At 50.3% G+C, this 13696-nt stretch overlaps 3 protein-coding genes across 3 annotated transcripts; 2 read left to right on the top strand and 1 right to left on the bottom strand.

Annotated features, from left to right (window-relative positions):
- Positions 1-4: 4 nt before the first annotated feature.
- Positions 5-4456, bottom strand: PHATRDRAFT_42513 (predicted protein; the record flags this gene model as incomplete). Its single annotated transcript, XM_002176520.1, has 5 exons — positions 5-988; positions 1071-1979; positions 2057-2348; positions 2422-2604; positions 2685-4456. The coding sequence occupies 5 exons, from the start codon at positions 4454-4456 to the stop codon at positions 5-7; spliced, it is 4140 nt and encodes a 1379-aa protein (XP_002176556.1).
- Positions 4457-5417: 961 nt separating this feature from the next.
- Positions 5418-9822, top strand: PHATRDRAFT_42512 (predicted protein; the record flags this gene model as incomplete). The annotated part of the gene is made up of 1 exon (XM_002177015.1): positions 5418-9822. One exon carries the CDS (start codon positions 5418-5420, stop codon positions 8706-8708), a length of 3291 nt encoding a protein of 1096 aa, XP_002177051.1. The 3' UTR covers positions 8709-9822.
- Positions 9823-11923: 2101 nt separating this feature from the next.
- PHATRDRAFT_42510 (predicted protein) lies at positions 11924-13101 on the top strand (the record flags this gene model as incomplete). The annotated part of the gene is made up of 1 exon (XM_002177014.1): positions 11924-13101. The coding sequence occupies exon 1, from the start codon at positions 12037-12039 to the stop codon at positions 13099-13101; it is 1065 nt and encodes a 354-aa protein (XP_002177050.1). The 5' UTR covers positions 11924-12036.
- Between the last annotated feature and the right edge of the window lie 595 nt (positions 13102-13696).

The following is a 13696-nucleotide window of genomic DNA, read 5'->3' as shown; positions in this document are numbered from 1 at the left end:
TGTTTTAAGTATACCGATGACTCACATTGGGAGAGCTGGTGTTCGCTCTCGGACGAGAAAACCACGGTGACCCTGTTCCCTCGTCCATTCCGTACACACCGGCGTTGCCCGCACCGAAAGCGCCCGTGGCTCCGTATGTAAAGTCAATTCCCGGTACGCTTAGTGTCCGGTGTCGCCGTCGCGGAGGATTCTTTCCGACCCAGTCCAAAAGTAGTTCGCGCTCTACGTCCATTTGCAGTTGGTTCATAATCGGTTCGAAACCGAGCGCAGTCACCATTCGCGTTCGTCGGTAGACTTGAGCTCCATATTGGTCGCGGGAAACTACCAAAGCACCCGTTTCATTGGCCTGTAGAATCGCTGGGCTGATGAACGGCTGCACCAAGCTTTCTCCGGTCGTAATTAGGTTAGATGACGTCATGGCTGTTTCGTATGGGGCTGGCGGTTCCATTTCGCCTGCCGTATCAATATGAGTCCAACCTGGTAAGCTCCACATAAATTTCGTCGCAATCCAAAGTGTCAGGAACGTTCCAGCTATGAGAACAAAGACCCAGTAAACATAAAGGAAGCTGCGAAACGGACTTCCAACAGGCACCTTTGAAAATGAATTGACGGCTGCTCGGTACGCCTGGATAGCGTTCGCGTGAGATAAGGTCGGAACACAAAAAGCAGCATGAGCTGGAGAAAATGGAATCTTTCGGAACTCAGTCCATCGAACCAACAAGCTGTGGACGCTAGCTAGCATTCCCACTATGCAAAGGCCAAAGAAAAAATGCATGCAAGGTAGATATACCATGCGATGGACTACTTGAAACCGATTGATATCTGGGTGTTCTTCCTTAAAGGAAGGCTGGGCCATGAGCGTCATTGCATAAAGACTTATGTTTGGGGCGGACATTTGCATCCACCCTACTGTTGCCGAAATTTTTCTATTCATGGCAACACGAATAAGACTGATCGGGAAAAAGAAAAAGTTCAACGAGAGGGATATCTGAAGCAAAAAAGAGCCAGCGCCATGAGAAAATTTGTAACGCCCTTTCTGTTTAGTAGCAACAAAAACAAGTAGTACACACCGCCATAAGGAAATGCCCAGCCATTGGATAGTACAACCATATTTTCACTGCCGAAAGTCCAATAGAAACCGTGTTTGGGAACCAACTTGGTTCAGGCATGATGCGGTATGCTAGCGCCATGTAAATGAACCAGATTGCAAGACAGAGATGAATAAAGCCAGCTAGCGAGACCACTACCTGTCCTATCAGTCCTCGTCCGGCAAAAACCACATTCAGAGTCATGCAAAGCAAACCCGCTGGTGTTGCCGTAGTTGGAGAACTCAGTTCGTCGAATACCACACGGCGGGCCAAAATGAGTTTGGCAATAAAAGTCGACGCTATGACTCCTGCGATAATCGAACAAGCAAAATGGAAATTCAGCGCAACTTTGTACATTCTAGCACTAGTGTCGCAATAAAAACAACCAGGAAATTCGGGGAATGTGCACTGAGATGAATGAAAGTGCACCGGTTCGCAGGAATCCATGTTTTCTTCAGCAAATTTGAACCAGTCAACACCAAGGTTGGCGACTGCTAGAGCAATTGCACCAATCGTAAGCGGAAGATTGGCAACAAAGGATTCTAGCCAAATAAAGAATCGGAAAAGCTGGCTGACCCATTCGCCAAACTGTTCTTTTTGATAGCGGCTGAAACGACGGTACCAACGACTGTGCTGCTGCGTAGACCGTTCTTCCGCAAATGCTTCAGCTCTCCATTGCTTGATCAATCGAGATCTTTCTTTCTCCAGCATCCGTGCACGCTTCTTCATCCATCGTTGATATTCGTGAGAAGACGCTGATGATGCCGACACAGAGCTGCTGGATTCTTCCTCCGAGGAACCACTCTGCACACGAGCTTTTCTCGAGTGTCGTTCGTGTTTCTTCTTCTTTTTCTTCTTCTTTCGATTCAGCTTTCGTCTTTCTTTCTCGGTCTATCAAAGGAATATATGGTGTTGAGTGAAATCCAAAACTTCATTTATCAAGGCAGGCACACAAGGCCAAGGCGTACCAGATATTCCATTTCTTTGGCTCCCGTCGTATTTCCCCTGCGTTCCGTTGAAGCCGACTGAAATTCGTTTGGCCAATTCGTACGACGGCTCTGTCGGCGTTGGGAGCTTTCGCTGCTTAAGCCAGCACGAGACTCAGATGCATTTGACTTGTCGTAGTATTCACTCGTGTTCAAGCCAGGAGGCGGCAGTAGATTTGAGCGCTCATTCGGCTCAGCACCTCCGTCATATCCACGTCGGGAACCATGCCCGTAAAACTGTGGCGAGTCCAGAGAATCTACATCATTGTCCTCACTGTACAGCCATCAGACTATGAGTACTCGCTCCAACAACAATGAATTGGTAAAAAAGTAAAATGTCTACATACCTGGAATTGACGTCGGAACTCACTGTTAGTTGGTCACTTGGATCGGCCGAATTCTGCTTGCTGCCGTAGGGCACGGTATCAAGAGATTCAGGTCTCTCCTCCCAGTCGTCACCATCTATGGAGTTTAACCGCTTGTGTGATCCGCGTGTGGGCGGTGGTCCTTCGGTGGAAACTGATGGTTTTCTTTCGGATTTATGAAAGGCAAATGAGTAAACGACGGAAGTCAACAAAGATGCGCAGAGATCTCCAAGTAATGCACGTACCGTCGTCCAGCTGGTGTTTGTGGGCTCGTACTCCAAAGTTTTCCGCGTTCTACACTTGCCCGCCGCAAAAACTGCTGATTTTTACGATGATAATCGTTTACGTTTGGTACTTTCGGTGACCACGGATTGAGTTTTTCCAAGAAACTAGCTTTTCGTGGTTCTATCTTCGCTGGTCGGTCGAAACTACCTAAGGACGAGAGACTTCCGGAGCTGTCCGTTCGCATATGAGCGTAATTTGGCGGCAAACCAGGTGGAGGGGGAGGGGGTGGTAATGGAGGCTGGGCTGGGGCAATTTCGGGACGCACTCGTGCCGACGGCTTCCGTTCCACATCGCCATCCGATGAGGACATATTCGAAGACAGTCCAATTGTCGACGAATTGTTCCGCGAATGACTTCCTCCACGTGGGGGAAGAGGTATTTGATGGTGATTGCCGGACGTTCGGTATAAATGTTGCTGCTGACGAGGATCCGATGCTACCTTGTCCGCGGTTTGGAGAGGGTTGTTTCGTGTCCAGAGTGATTGCAGTTGCTGCTGCTGCGATGGTGGTGGTGGAAGGTGCCCGTAGTACTGCTGAAGAGGTGGCGGTGGATACGGGCCTAGCGGTACTTGAGGTACTGGGTAAGCATAAAGGGGCGGCGGTGGTGGCCCATGCGATGCTCTCAACGGTATTCCGGCATGCGGTGCGTAGCCCGATGGCAAGTTTTGAATATAGTGGTGAGGATGAGCCTGCGGTAGTGGATGCTGAGGTTGATGGGGAGGAAACGATACATTTTGTCCATACGGAGAAGCAACCTCTTTGGTGTGTGGTGTAATCTGAGGAAGATTCTGGTGCTGCTGCTGGTGTGGAAGATGCTGCAAAGTCGGAGCCGGCAGCGGCATGGGTGCTAAATTCGGAGGTATATGCGGGCGATGTTGTTGCAGCTGTAGTTGTTGTTGTTGCAGCTGTAGTTGTTGTTGCTGATCTTTGGCACGTTGTGCCATGAGTTTTCGTCGTTCGTGGTACGGCAGTTGTCCAATAGTCGGCAGGCTGGGTATCACCGGAGCTGGATTTGCGGGTAAGGAGTTTGACGATGCGGAGAACTTTTCTTTTCCTCGCATGATTTGACTACTATTACTGGGAGGAACGATGCGAATGGATCCGGAACTCCCGAGACTATCGAAACTAGGAAAGCGATCCCTCCCATCCCGTCCACGGCTGTCCCGCCGAACATGTTGCGGACCAGTGAATCGCAAAGAATCTGGGTTGGAAGTATCGCGTTGCGGCGTTGGTGGTTGAAACACAATACTACCATCGCTGGCGTCGGATTCTTCGAAAAAGGATGGACTGAAGAAGGGATGGGCCGGTTGTATGGGTCCGGACAGCGAAGGCAGAGAATTGGCGTCGCTGCTGTCGACACGTCGGTGCACGGGAATAGTCGACGTCGCGGGAGACACGGGTGCGGTGCCCTCGGTGACGCTCGTGTTGTCCGTGTCGGCCAAAGTCGTGACGATGAGGGGAGGCCGTCCCACCGACGCGGATATTGCACCTCGTTCTTCCGAAGAGTACGCTCGAGCTCTGGGTGTTTCCAAAACGGGAGACATCCAACTCTCATTCGTGCCGCCGTCAAATTCTGGAGCGGTATCTAGCGTTGCCACGGGAGCGTCGTCGGTTTCGTCGTGACACGGTGAAGCCGCAGGGGTCGAGATGGGACTCTTCCTCCGTTCCGTGTCTCCGGGATGGTCGTTAGCAACGTTCGGCGACCCGTCACGAATCGAACGGTTCGTGCTCATGGTTTCCTACCGCTTTCGTCCTTTCTCCATACGAATGCCAATCCACCAGACGGTTGTGTACATATATATATGTGTGTGTGTGTGTGTGTGTATGTCGTGCGACACATGTAGAGTGGTATGGAAACGAAGCTATCAACGACGACACGTACGGTGTTTCGTTTTCGTGGTAACGAGTTTCGTTCGGCGCTCGCCTCGGACGTCTCGATCCAGTCGACACAACTACCCGAACGAATCGATCGAGACTTGTTGTTGTTTTGGATCGGTCAATTCGTTGCACCACCGTGTATACCTACGGCCAACATCCCCTGGCGCGAACCACAGGGAGGGCTCCACGCCCGGACGTCGTGACGACACGTCTTCGACTCAAGTTCGCCGTTCGCAAGCTTGTCGGGCTGGATAGAAACCGATCTTTAACGGGCCTCGAGACGTGAAATTTTCAAGCCAAAAATAAAAGGAGACATGGATGCGTGCCTCTCTAGGCAATAATTTGTGTGTGTACGAACATCTAGTATGCATATACTGGATATTGTAGTCTGAGTGGTTTGAACGGAAACGCATTTCCTGGAAACCGATATAATTAGAGGTGCGCTTAATTTTGGTCGAAAATGACTCGAGTCGTGTCTTTCCAGGCGTTGAATCTGTGGAAGGCCTAAGTGGACGACCCGTTTTGATGGGAGCGGTTTTCCAACACCAAACGCGTCGGGTGCCGCGCAACGGATGTGGTTCGTAGCGGTTCCAGGGAGCGCGAGCCCGTTGGTAGCAGAAACCGCCCTACGAGTCGTACGCGTCGCGCAGGACTGCCGCCGTGCTCGTCGTAGCGTACTACTACTACTACTACTTACTAGTACTAACTATCCAACACACAAAGTGTACGAAGTACTGATAGTACCACAACTTTCGTTCCGTCACTCCGCTTCGCACGGAAGAAATCCGTGTCCGGCACCGACTCGTTTGGGTGACCATGGCGCCTCGGGAAGCGACGGGTACTTTCCCGGATCAGTACCTGACCTTCGATTACGAGTCTGCGGTTCCTTTAGGAGTTCCTCCGGTAGCGCAGGATCCCGTGCACGACGGAATCGAAGGTCACGGAGCGGATCACGGGGAGGAAGGCCCGAGCCCTTCCCTCGTAGGGGATGCGTTGAACCCCGTAGGAACGGGTACTCCTGCTCCCGCCGAACCGTATCGCACGGTTTCCAACGAAGCAATTGATCCCTTGTCCATTGATCCCACCAGTGCTTTAGAACAACAACAACAACAACAACAACAACAACAACAACAACATCCCGATACGTGGGGAAATGGTCCCGTTGCGGAGGAAGCGTTGGAAACTACGGAGTCCCGTCCCCCAATGGCGGTTGGACGTCCCTTTTCGTCTGGCTCGTCCGTTGGAGCTCCTGTTGTCTCCATGGATCTCGGCAACTCGGTCGAAGACACGGCGTCGGAAGGACCTATCAGCACCGGTTCTACTTATCTCAACGCATTCACGGCCCCCCATTCTCCCCGTTCGCTGGCAGTCTCGCCTCTGACAACGCAGAGTCGTGTCGGGACTCTGCGTGGATTGTTGCCCTTCCAGTCGGTGCTGGACGCAACGTTGGCGCTCGACAGTGACGAAGATGTGCTTGATCACGACGCTCCAGCTTTGGAAAGCACGTTTGACAGTGTCGCGAGTTCCGTCGATGAAACGAACGGCAACGCGTGGGGCGAATCCCATTTGGTGGAGGAATCCTTCGATGATCAACAGAGTCACGCGGCGTCCGACGATTCCTCACTCCAACACATATTCCGCAACGCCGCCTTTGATGGGGACGAATCGGCCCCCGCCACACCGCTCAACGTGCCGACCAATATCAATTCACCGTTGTCTCCGAATTCGATTATGCTTTCCTTCGGCGAAGACACTACCGTCAACGATCTCAAGTACTTTGCGGAACGGGGCTGCATTGTGCCTCTGTTGGAAGCCTTGAATACCACACGACTCGTGACACTCGGTACCCGCATGCTGGCGGATTACGCAAAAATGGCGCATCGACGAGCCGCCGTTGCGTCCAACCGCCGAATTCTACAATTTGTACAACACGTCATGTTGAGTTCGTCGGTGGACGGGTTGGGAAGAGAGTACGCGGTCGAAACCATCCGGAGCTTGACGGCCACGGAAGCCAGCGATGCCTATCTAATGCAAGCACACGGGTTACTGAGTACCTTGGCGCTAGTCGCGCGGGGTGGACCCTTTGCCCGGCACGTACAGGAAAACAACGTGGTGTACACCGTTCCGTTGGCTTCGGAAAAGGCACAGCTGCACGCATGTATCGCGATCATGAATCTGAGTTGCGGCAAGGGGAACAAAATTGAAATTGCCAAAATTCCGAACGTGCTAGAGTCAATGCGAGACGTCATGCTCAATTCCGCGGACGAGGCACGGCTCAAGGCTACGACGTGCGTCAAGAACTTGAGTAACGCGGACGCCAACGACGCGGCGTTGTTGGGGACGCCGGGATTGGTGGAAGCCTTGGGACACGTGGCGGCATTTACGTGCTCGCCGGAAACAGGAGCGACACCGTGCACTACCAACGCATGTTTGTCCCTGATGAATTTGTCCATCTCCAAAGCCAATAAACATCGTGTGTTTCGGACTCGAGGTGTCATGGATGCTCTCATGGCGGTTCTGGAACGTACCACGGCTCAAGGTTCGTCCACCGAAGCACGCATTAAGGCGTGCTCGGCTCTTTCCAATTTAGCGATTGGCTACGACAACAAGATTCCCATGTTCCAATATCCCGGATTTGTGGAATCCATCTTAAACGTGATTCAAACCGATAGCGGTGAAGCTCGAACTAAAGCCTGTTCTATTCTTTGGAGCTTTGCGGCTGAAATGAAGAACCAGATCCCGGTCGTGCAGCGACAAGACATTTTGCCAGTTCTCGTACAGGTTGCTGAAGAAGACGGTACAACGGAAGCTCGTTTCAAATGCGTAGCCGCTCTTACACTTTTGGCGGAATCTCTACAAAATGCCGTTCCCTTGCTGGAAACAGGCGCGCTACCACCCTTGATGGATATCTTACATCATGCGGGACCGGATCCCACTCAATGGAAAGGACAGACCGCATCTTGGTGCGTTGGCTTTCTCATGAACATAGCCCAGAGCGACGAAGCAGTTCTGACGCTCCGTGAATCTGGTGTGGTAGAATTGCTAGCACCACTACTGACTTTGGACCACTATCAGAGTCTGAAGGCGGCAATGGCCGTCACCTTTTGCTGTCGATATGATGAAGGCGATGAGTGTTACGATTTGCTACGAAAAACAGAGAATGTGATTCCCAAGATCATCTGTCTCTTACACAACACTCTGTCCGGTCGAGGAGGGAACGGATATAAGTATGGCGTCTTCACTCTGCGCTCATCTGTTGGTTGCATTGCAGCACTTGCATCCGGTCCTGACTTTATGAAAGAAAGAATAGCAACTGGTCCTGTTTACGAAAGCCTTCTCAGAGTGGTAACAGACTTTTGTGTGGATGGTGGTACTCCCGGTGCTATTGTGGGTGGAGGGCGCGATGACGCTTTGAGTGCGACGCTAGCCATCCGCGCTTTGCAATCATTGACAGGTCATTTGATTCCTATCGCGGGAAGTAGTACGCTTCCTTTTGGCCCCAAATTTGACGATCGATTGCTCACGGCTCTGGAGGAATTTGAGAAATACGCTCACCCTGATTTGAAGCAGGAAACGCGAGATCTCGCTACGGACGCCAAGATCCGTATCCAAGGAGGTCGTAAGACGGAAAGTCCAGGGATCAAGTATTTTCGTGACAACGATGGGGACGTTGACATGGATGTCGCTTCATTTGGAAGCCACTGCTGCGTGTTCGAGCAGATTCCTGGCTTTGGGGAAGACTTCTTGCAGGCGTTAACGCTTCCGTCTTTGAACGAAAGACAGTGTTCGCCTCCGATTGCTCCAGCTCCAAGTATTGTTGAAAATGAGTCAGACGACGAGCGACCCGTCCGTACGTTCCTTTTATCGGAAATTAGTACTGGTCGGCGCTTTGTTGTTCCGTCTGATCCTAGTGGAGGACGTGCATTCAATGACAAGCGAGAATGGTGTTATCGACGTGGTCGGTTTTGTACACAAGGGGAAACACCAGATCCGAACTACGCGTGGACAGCCGAATTGCAAATGGCCTACGAAGCAATTCTTGTTGGTTGTGATACTGCTTCATCCTCCTCATCGTCTATATTGGACGAAGGGATCCAAGGGCAATGAGTACTATGAGAACTCAGCAACAATAAGGCCATAGTATGCAGAAATATTCTAAGGGTTATAAAGCTTTATAGAGCGTCAAGTTTTTCTCTTCTGCAGGTTTATGCTCGCCTTGAAGTGTTCTTAATGTTGCATTAGTTGGAGTACGTTCTGCACCGCTCGCCTTGATTCTCAAACAAAAGGGTAATTTTCAATGAGGCTTATTCCTTGTGAATGATAGGATCCAAAGAGCAACTGCACTATTTTCGTTCGCGCTCTGTTCCTTGACAACATATTTCTATCTCTTTTTTATGTTTCACAGATTAACAAAATCGACACAGTGCAGTCGCAATGTATGAATCATTGCGCCAGGTACTGCTTCTACTGTCGCAGACTCGTTTCCTTCCTTCTCGAACCTTTCAAGAGAGCTCGAATCTCTCGCGAAACTCCGCTGGCTTGTGCCAGAATCACAGGCTCTTCACCCCAGGCGTTCTTGGCGTGAATACTTTCGGGAAATTTATCCACAAGTAGTGTAATAACTGAAGATGCCGCATTATATCGACAAGCTTCGTGCAATGGCGTATTCCGCATGCTGGTCAAGGCTCGGACAGAGTCTGGAGCTGCCTTGAGGAGAGCCTTGACAATGGAATTCTTGCATCTGTGCGTTTGCACCGCCAAGTGCAGCGGCAAGAATCCTCTAAGGGGTACTTCGACAACTTCGGGATTGGCGTTGCATAGAATCTTGATGACTTTGACGGATGCTTTGGGGTTCTGCACAGCCACTGCCAAAGGCGTTCGTTTACTGGCATCCAGAACTTGGCAAGCCTGGTAAGTTGCCAGTGCTTCCAGGGTTTCGATTGAGTCGGCGATTCTACCGGACGCGCAGAGTAGATGCAAGGCGGTCGCTCCGAATTGGGTTATCAATGCCGAAGACACCTTGGCTAAAGGGGACGCCATCAAGATCCCTGTCAACTGAGGCGGAGTTCTGAACAATGCACAGCAGTGGAGAGGCGATAATCGTTCGTTGTTGGTAATCAACACTGGCGAAGCTCCTTCCTCCTTGCCGGATCCAACCAGAAGCTCGGCAAGCTTGGTAACGTTCCGACCCAGATAGCGCTCCCTTTTACGCAAGTTCTTGTGCGAGTTGGACATTAGTAAGTGCAAGGGTGTGTCGCCATCCAAAGTTTGTTCAAAAATGCCGTCGGCGTATGCACCCAGCAGTTGTACAGCAAAAGTCCAAGGTGTGCTACCGGCAAATGCCGCTATGTAATGAATAGGCAGCCGGCCATGTCGATCCGCAACACTGGCCACTTTAGGAGCGGTATTGAGCAGCTTCACCAATACGCGTTCATGTGCTCCGTGGGCAATCGCTGCGTGCATCAAGGTCAATCCAGCATTATTTTGAGCCATGACCCAGTAGCCTCCTAACATCCGCAGTAGCGACGAAATGGCTTCTTCGCACGCGGCTTCAATATCAAAGTCATTACAACGTCGAAAAGCCTGACTCGTCACCAATAAGTGCAAAGGCGAGTCTCCCGTATCGTTAAGCATTTCTAGAGTTTCCGAAGCAAGTAACAGCAGGTTCTTGATAACACCGAACTCGAGATTTTCTACATCAAGATTGGCGCAGGCCAAATGAAGTGCAGTATTGCCGCACTCGTCAACCTGCAACAGCATGTGCCGCAACACATCCACAGGAAGCATCTTCAGGATGCAAATCGCTAGTTTGGGGGGCGCTTTCCAGGCCATGACGTGGAGCGGCGTTTCGTGGTGATCATTGCGCTCGCGAAAACTTGCAATCAAGATTTCCTCGTCGGTAGTGTCTCTTAAATCTAAGAGTGTTTCGTAGATACCCTTCCAATCACATGTTCTCAAGAGAGCGTGTAGATCGGTGGAAAGGACAGGGGGAAAAGATGACGACAAGACCGACGACGAGTCATCTCCCCTGCCGTTGCATCGCTCGTCACTAGAATGGCAACCGCCATCATCACATGAAGGTGATAATTTCTTTTGGATGTACTTCGTCTCGCTGCACGAAACCGCGTGGCTTTCCAATGGTTCATGTAACGACAAAGAGATAGAAAATGGTGCGAGAACAGCTCCTTTGTCAATACCAGAAGTCGACTGGAGCGTCGTGCTCCGCCTCAGGGGCGGTGATTGCCGGTCGCTTTGAACTGCGCCGTGTCCCAATCGCACCATGGAGGGAATGATGTTCAGAGTTCTGACACCGAAGATGCGATCAACAGTTAAACTTACGCGGTGCTTTCAAGATCATAATGGGCATATGACTGCAAAACATTCGATGTTCTGCGTCGTATGAACGGAACCTTGACTTGCGGGAAAATCAAGATAGTGAATCACTGTGAATTAACAGTAACCTTCCTTTCTCACACGTTCCATTTTTGTTGTAGTTGGAACGAGAGCCTGCATTCGAAAGTCTTGAACTCATTGATAGAAGGGAAAGAGATGGTTCTGACTCGACTTTAAGCATTTGCTGATGTTGAAAACCATAAACGAGCTTCTATCGAGGACAACCACCAGAAATCATTTCGGTACTACGCGAAAAAGTCTGATGTAAATGCTTGTCATAAAAGAGTCATAGTATCAGCGGAGATGGGCCTATTTTGTAAATGTGTACTCAGAAATGTCTCTAACTCTTCGCAAATAACAATAGATCGGCAGTCGTGAAGTGAATCTTAGCTCTTGCTTTACCAGCAAATAGGCCCGGCCAATCAGTGATTGATTGGCTTCTTGGCAAATACCTAACACGATAGTCTCGTCCAATACGACGTCCACCATCTTCAGACATCCTTCGTCAAAACAGCTCCATTCACTACGTCAACGCTGTTTTGCTTGTCGAAGTCAGCATAAGAGTCGGATACCGAAAATTGGTTGTTTTGCCTTCTTTGCATTAGGAATGTATAGCAGTAACTATATGGGTGTCTCTTGGCCCGTCCAATGGTACTGCTCAATACGGTAGTTTCCTTCTTTTTTGAACAGTAAACTCGGTGTGGTTATCTCTTTCCAGCATCGGAAACTTCGACGTCATGTGGGATTGATCGAAGGAGTTCAGTCATGTGCGAAATTAATGGCTAAATTTCCTCTAGAGACAATCGTGCCAGCGAAGCGTCAAGCTGCGTCGACCTCACGGAATCTGTCTTGCTTTGCCGCTCACACGATTCGTGGCAGGAAAAGCAATACCTATTCGTCGCAGTCCCACATATCAAAATTCGATTTCGCTCGTACTAGAGTTGAGCCGACGCTATTTACTCTTTTCAGTTAGTCGTAGGATAACTTCCCGATTGATGCCATTCATTGGTTCGCTCTTGTTTTCGCTCATCAATCACAAACCATGGCAGGACTTGAATCTATTGCTCTTGCTGTAGCTCAGCTTGAGCGCGCAAGCGCACGCGAAGACACTGTAAGCCGTGGTGCCGTATCGCCACAGGATGGCGCCATTGAAGGACCATCGCACCTATCTTCTTTCGGAAGCCAGCCTCCCACTCTGCCTTCGCGGTCGGCGTTTATGCCAGCTTCGCGAATTGTATCTACTGATTTTTCGCAATTTGCTTCTCCACACGGCTTTACCTTTCACGCACCAGTATTGCCGACGCCTCAACCACAAAATTCCTCATCTGAAGGTGGCCGCACTCCAGACGCTTCTTCGCCGACCGAACTGTCGGAATCCTCCATCGCTGTTGCTCAGAGTGCGATGGATAACCTCATGTCAGTAATGGGATTAGCCGAAAGGTCAACTTCTTCATTAATCAAGTCCCCAACTGATCCAATCGAGAAGGTATTACTGAACGATGTGCTGTTGGGACGAGGCGGGGAAACCAACCATCATTCGGGAAACGTGTTTTACCGTCACCTCGTCAAGGCCTGCCAGCCGGCCTATATATCTGCCAAGCGTCGAAACAAGCCTCGCATTGCCGAGAGTATCGTGTACACGGTTCGCCAGCTCGGCGGGCGTTTCATCAAGAAAGGTACCGGAGACAACGTCTGGGTAGATGTTGGCAACACCAAGGCCCGCGAAAAGACTTCGCAAGCTCTTCGAGAAGGCGCACCTGACTTGCGCAACGGCAGTCCCATTAAGGGCGCCGAAGAAAAAACTGAGGAAGGCTGTGGACCCGGCCTGGTGCTAGTCGAAACCGCCCAGCCTGAGCTAAACTCTCCAACGAAGAAGCGCCGAACAAGTTTGGATGCGCTAGCCCGTGCCGCTGCGAGCACGACCCCAGGAATGGATAACAATTGTGACTTACTGTTAATGACTCGATCACCCGACTCTTCCATGAATATTACGGCGAGCGTATCGGGAGACGAAGAATCTTCGAAGCAGTCTAAAAGGTCCAATTCGTCGCTTGGACCTCGTATCAAGCTTTTGAAGCGGCGTTTGGAAAACGATAATGGGCTTTGATCTATGCTGCTTTTTCCGTCATTTTATTCTATATCTTAAAGTATAAAATGTTCATCATGAGGTTGAGTATTTGTACTAGGTTACCGCGATGAGATCATACACTCTACAAACTAGCTCTGTTCGAAAGTTCGGGTAATGTTCGGCCAAACACGGAAAAACCTGGGGTGTGTCGGATCTGAAATTTTCACTTTTTTTTCGTACTCACGACGGTACTGAAGAAAAACACGACTCAGATTTTCGAAGCCTTCATGGCTGGGTGGCGTGCACCAACGGAGATACGAATGTCAAACTGTAAGTATGGTTGACTGCGGGCGATTTATATTAGGAGCACATCATATTGTAAAAACTACGTGACAAAGTGTCCCACTCTACGCTCTCTAGAGAGAGGCGCCTATTTTAAAACAGCTTGAACAAATTGCATACAGCTTCTTCTTCAGCTTCTCGATATTATGTTTTTCCTTTTGCACGAACTACGTCCAATTGTAAGTGAGGAACGAAGATAGCAAGCTCACGGGCTTTTTGCACTTCGAAGCGGAGATAACTGAATCAGCGAAGCAAACGTGTGAGGCAATCGAGATCTGTCTTCGTCGTCGGA

Source organism: Phaeodactylum tricornutum, chromosome 1 (assembly GCF_000150955.2).
Source record: "Phaeodactylum tricornutum CCAP 1055/1 chromosome 1, whole genome shotgun sequence".
NCBI lineage: Eukaryota > Bacillariophyta > Bacillariophyceae > Surirellales > Neidiaceae > Phaeodactylum > Phaeodactylum tricornutum.
This window is presented reverse-complemented; position numbering and strand designations above follow the sequence as displayed.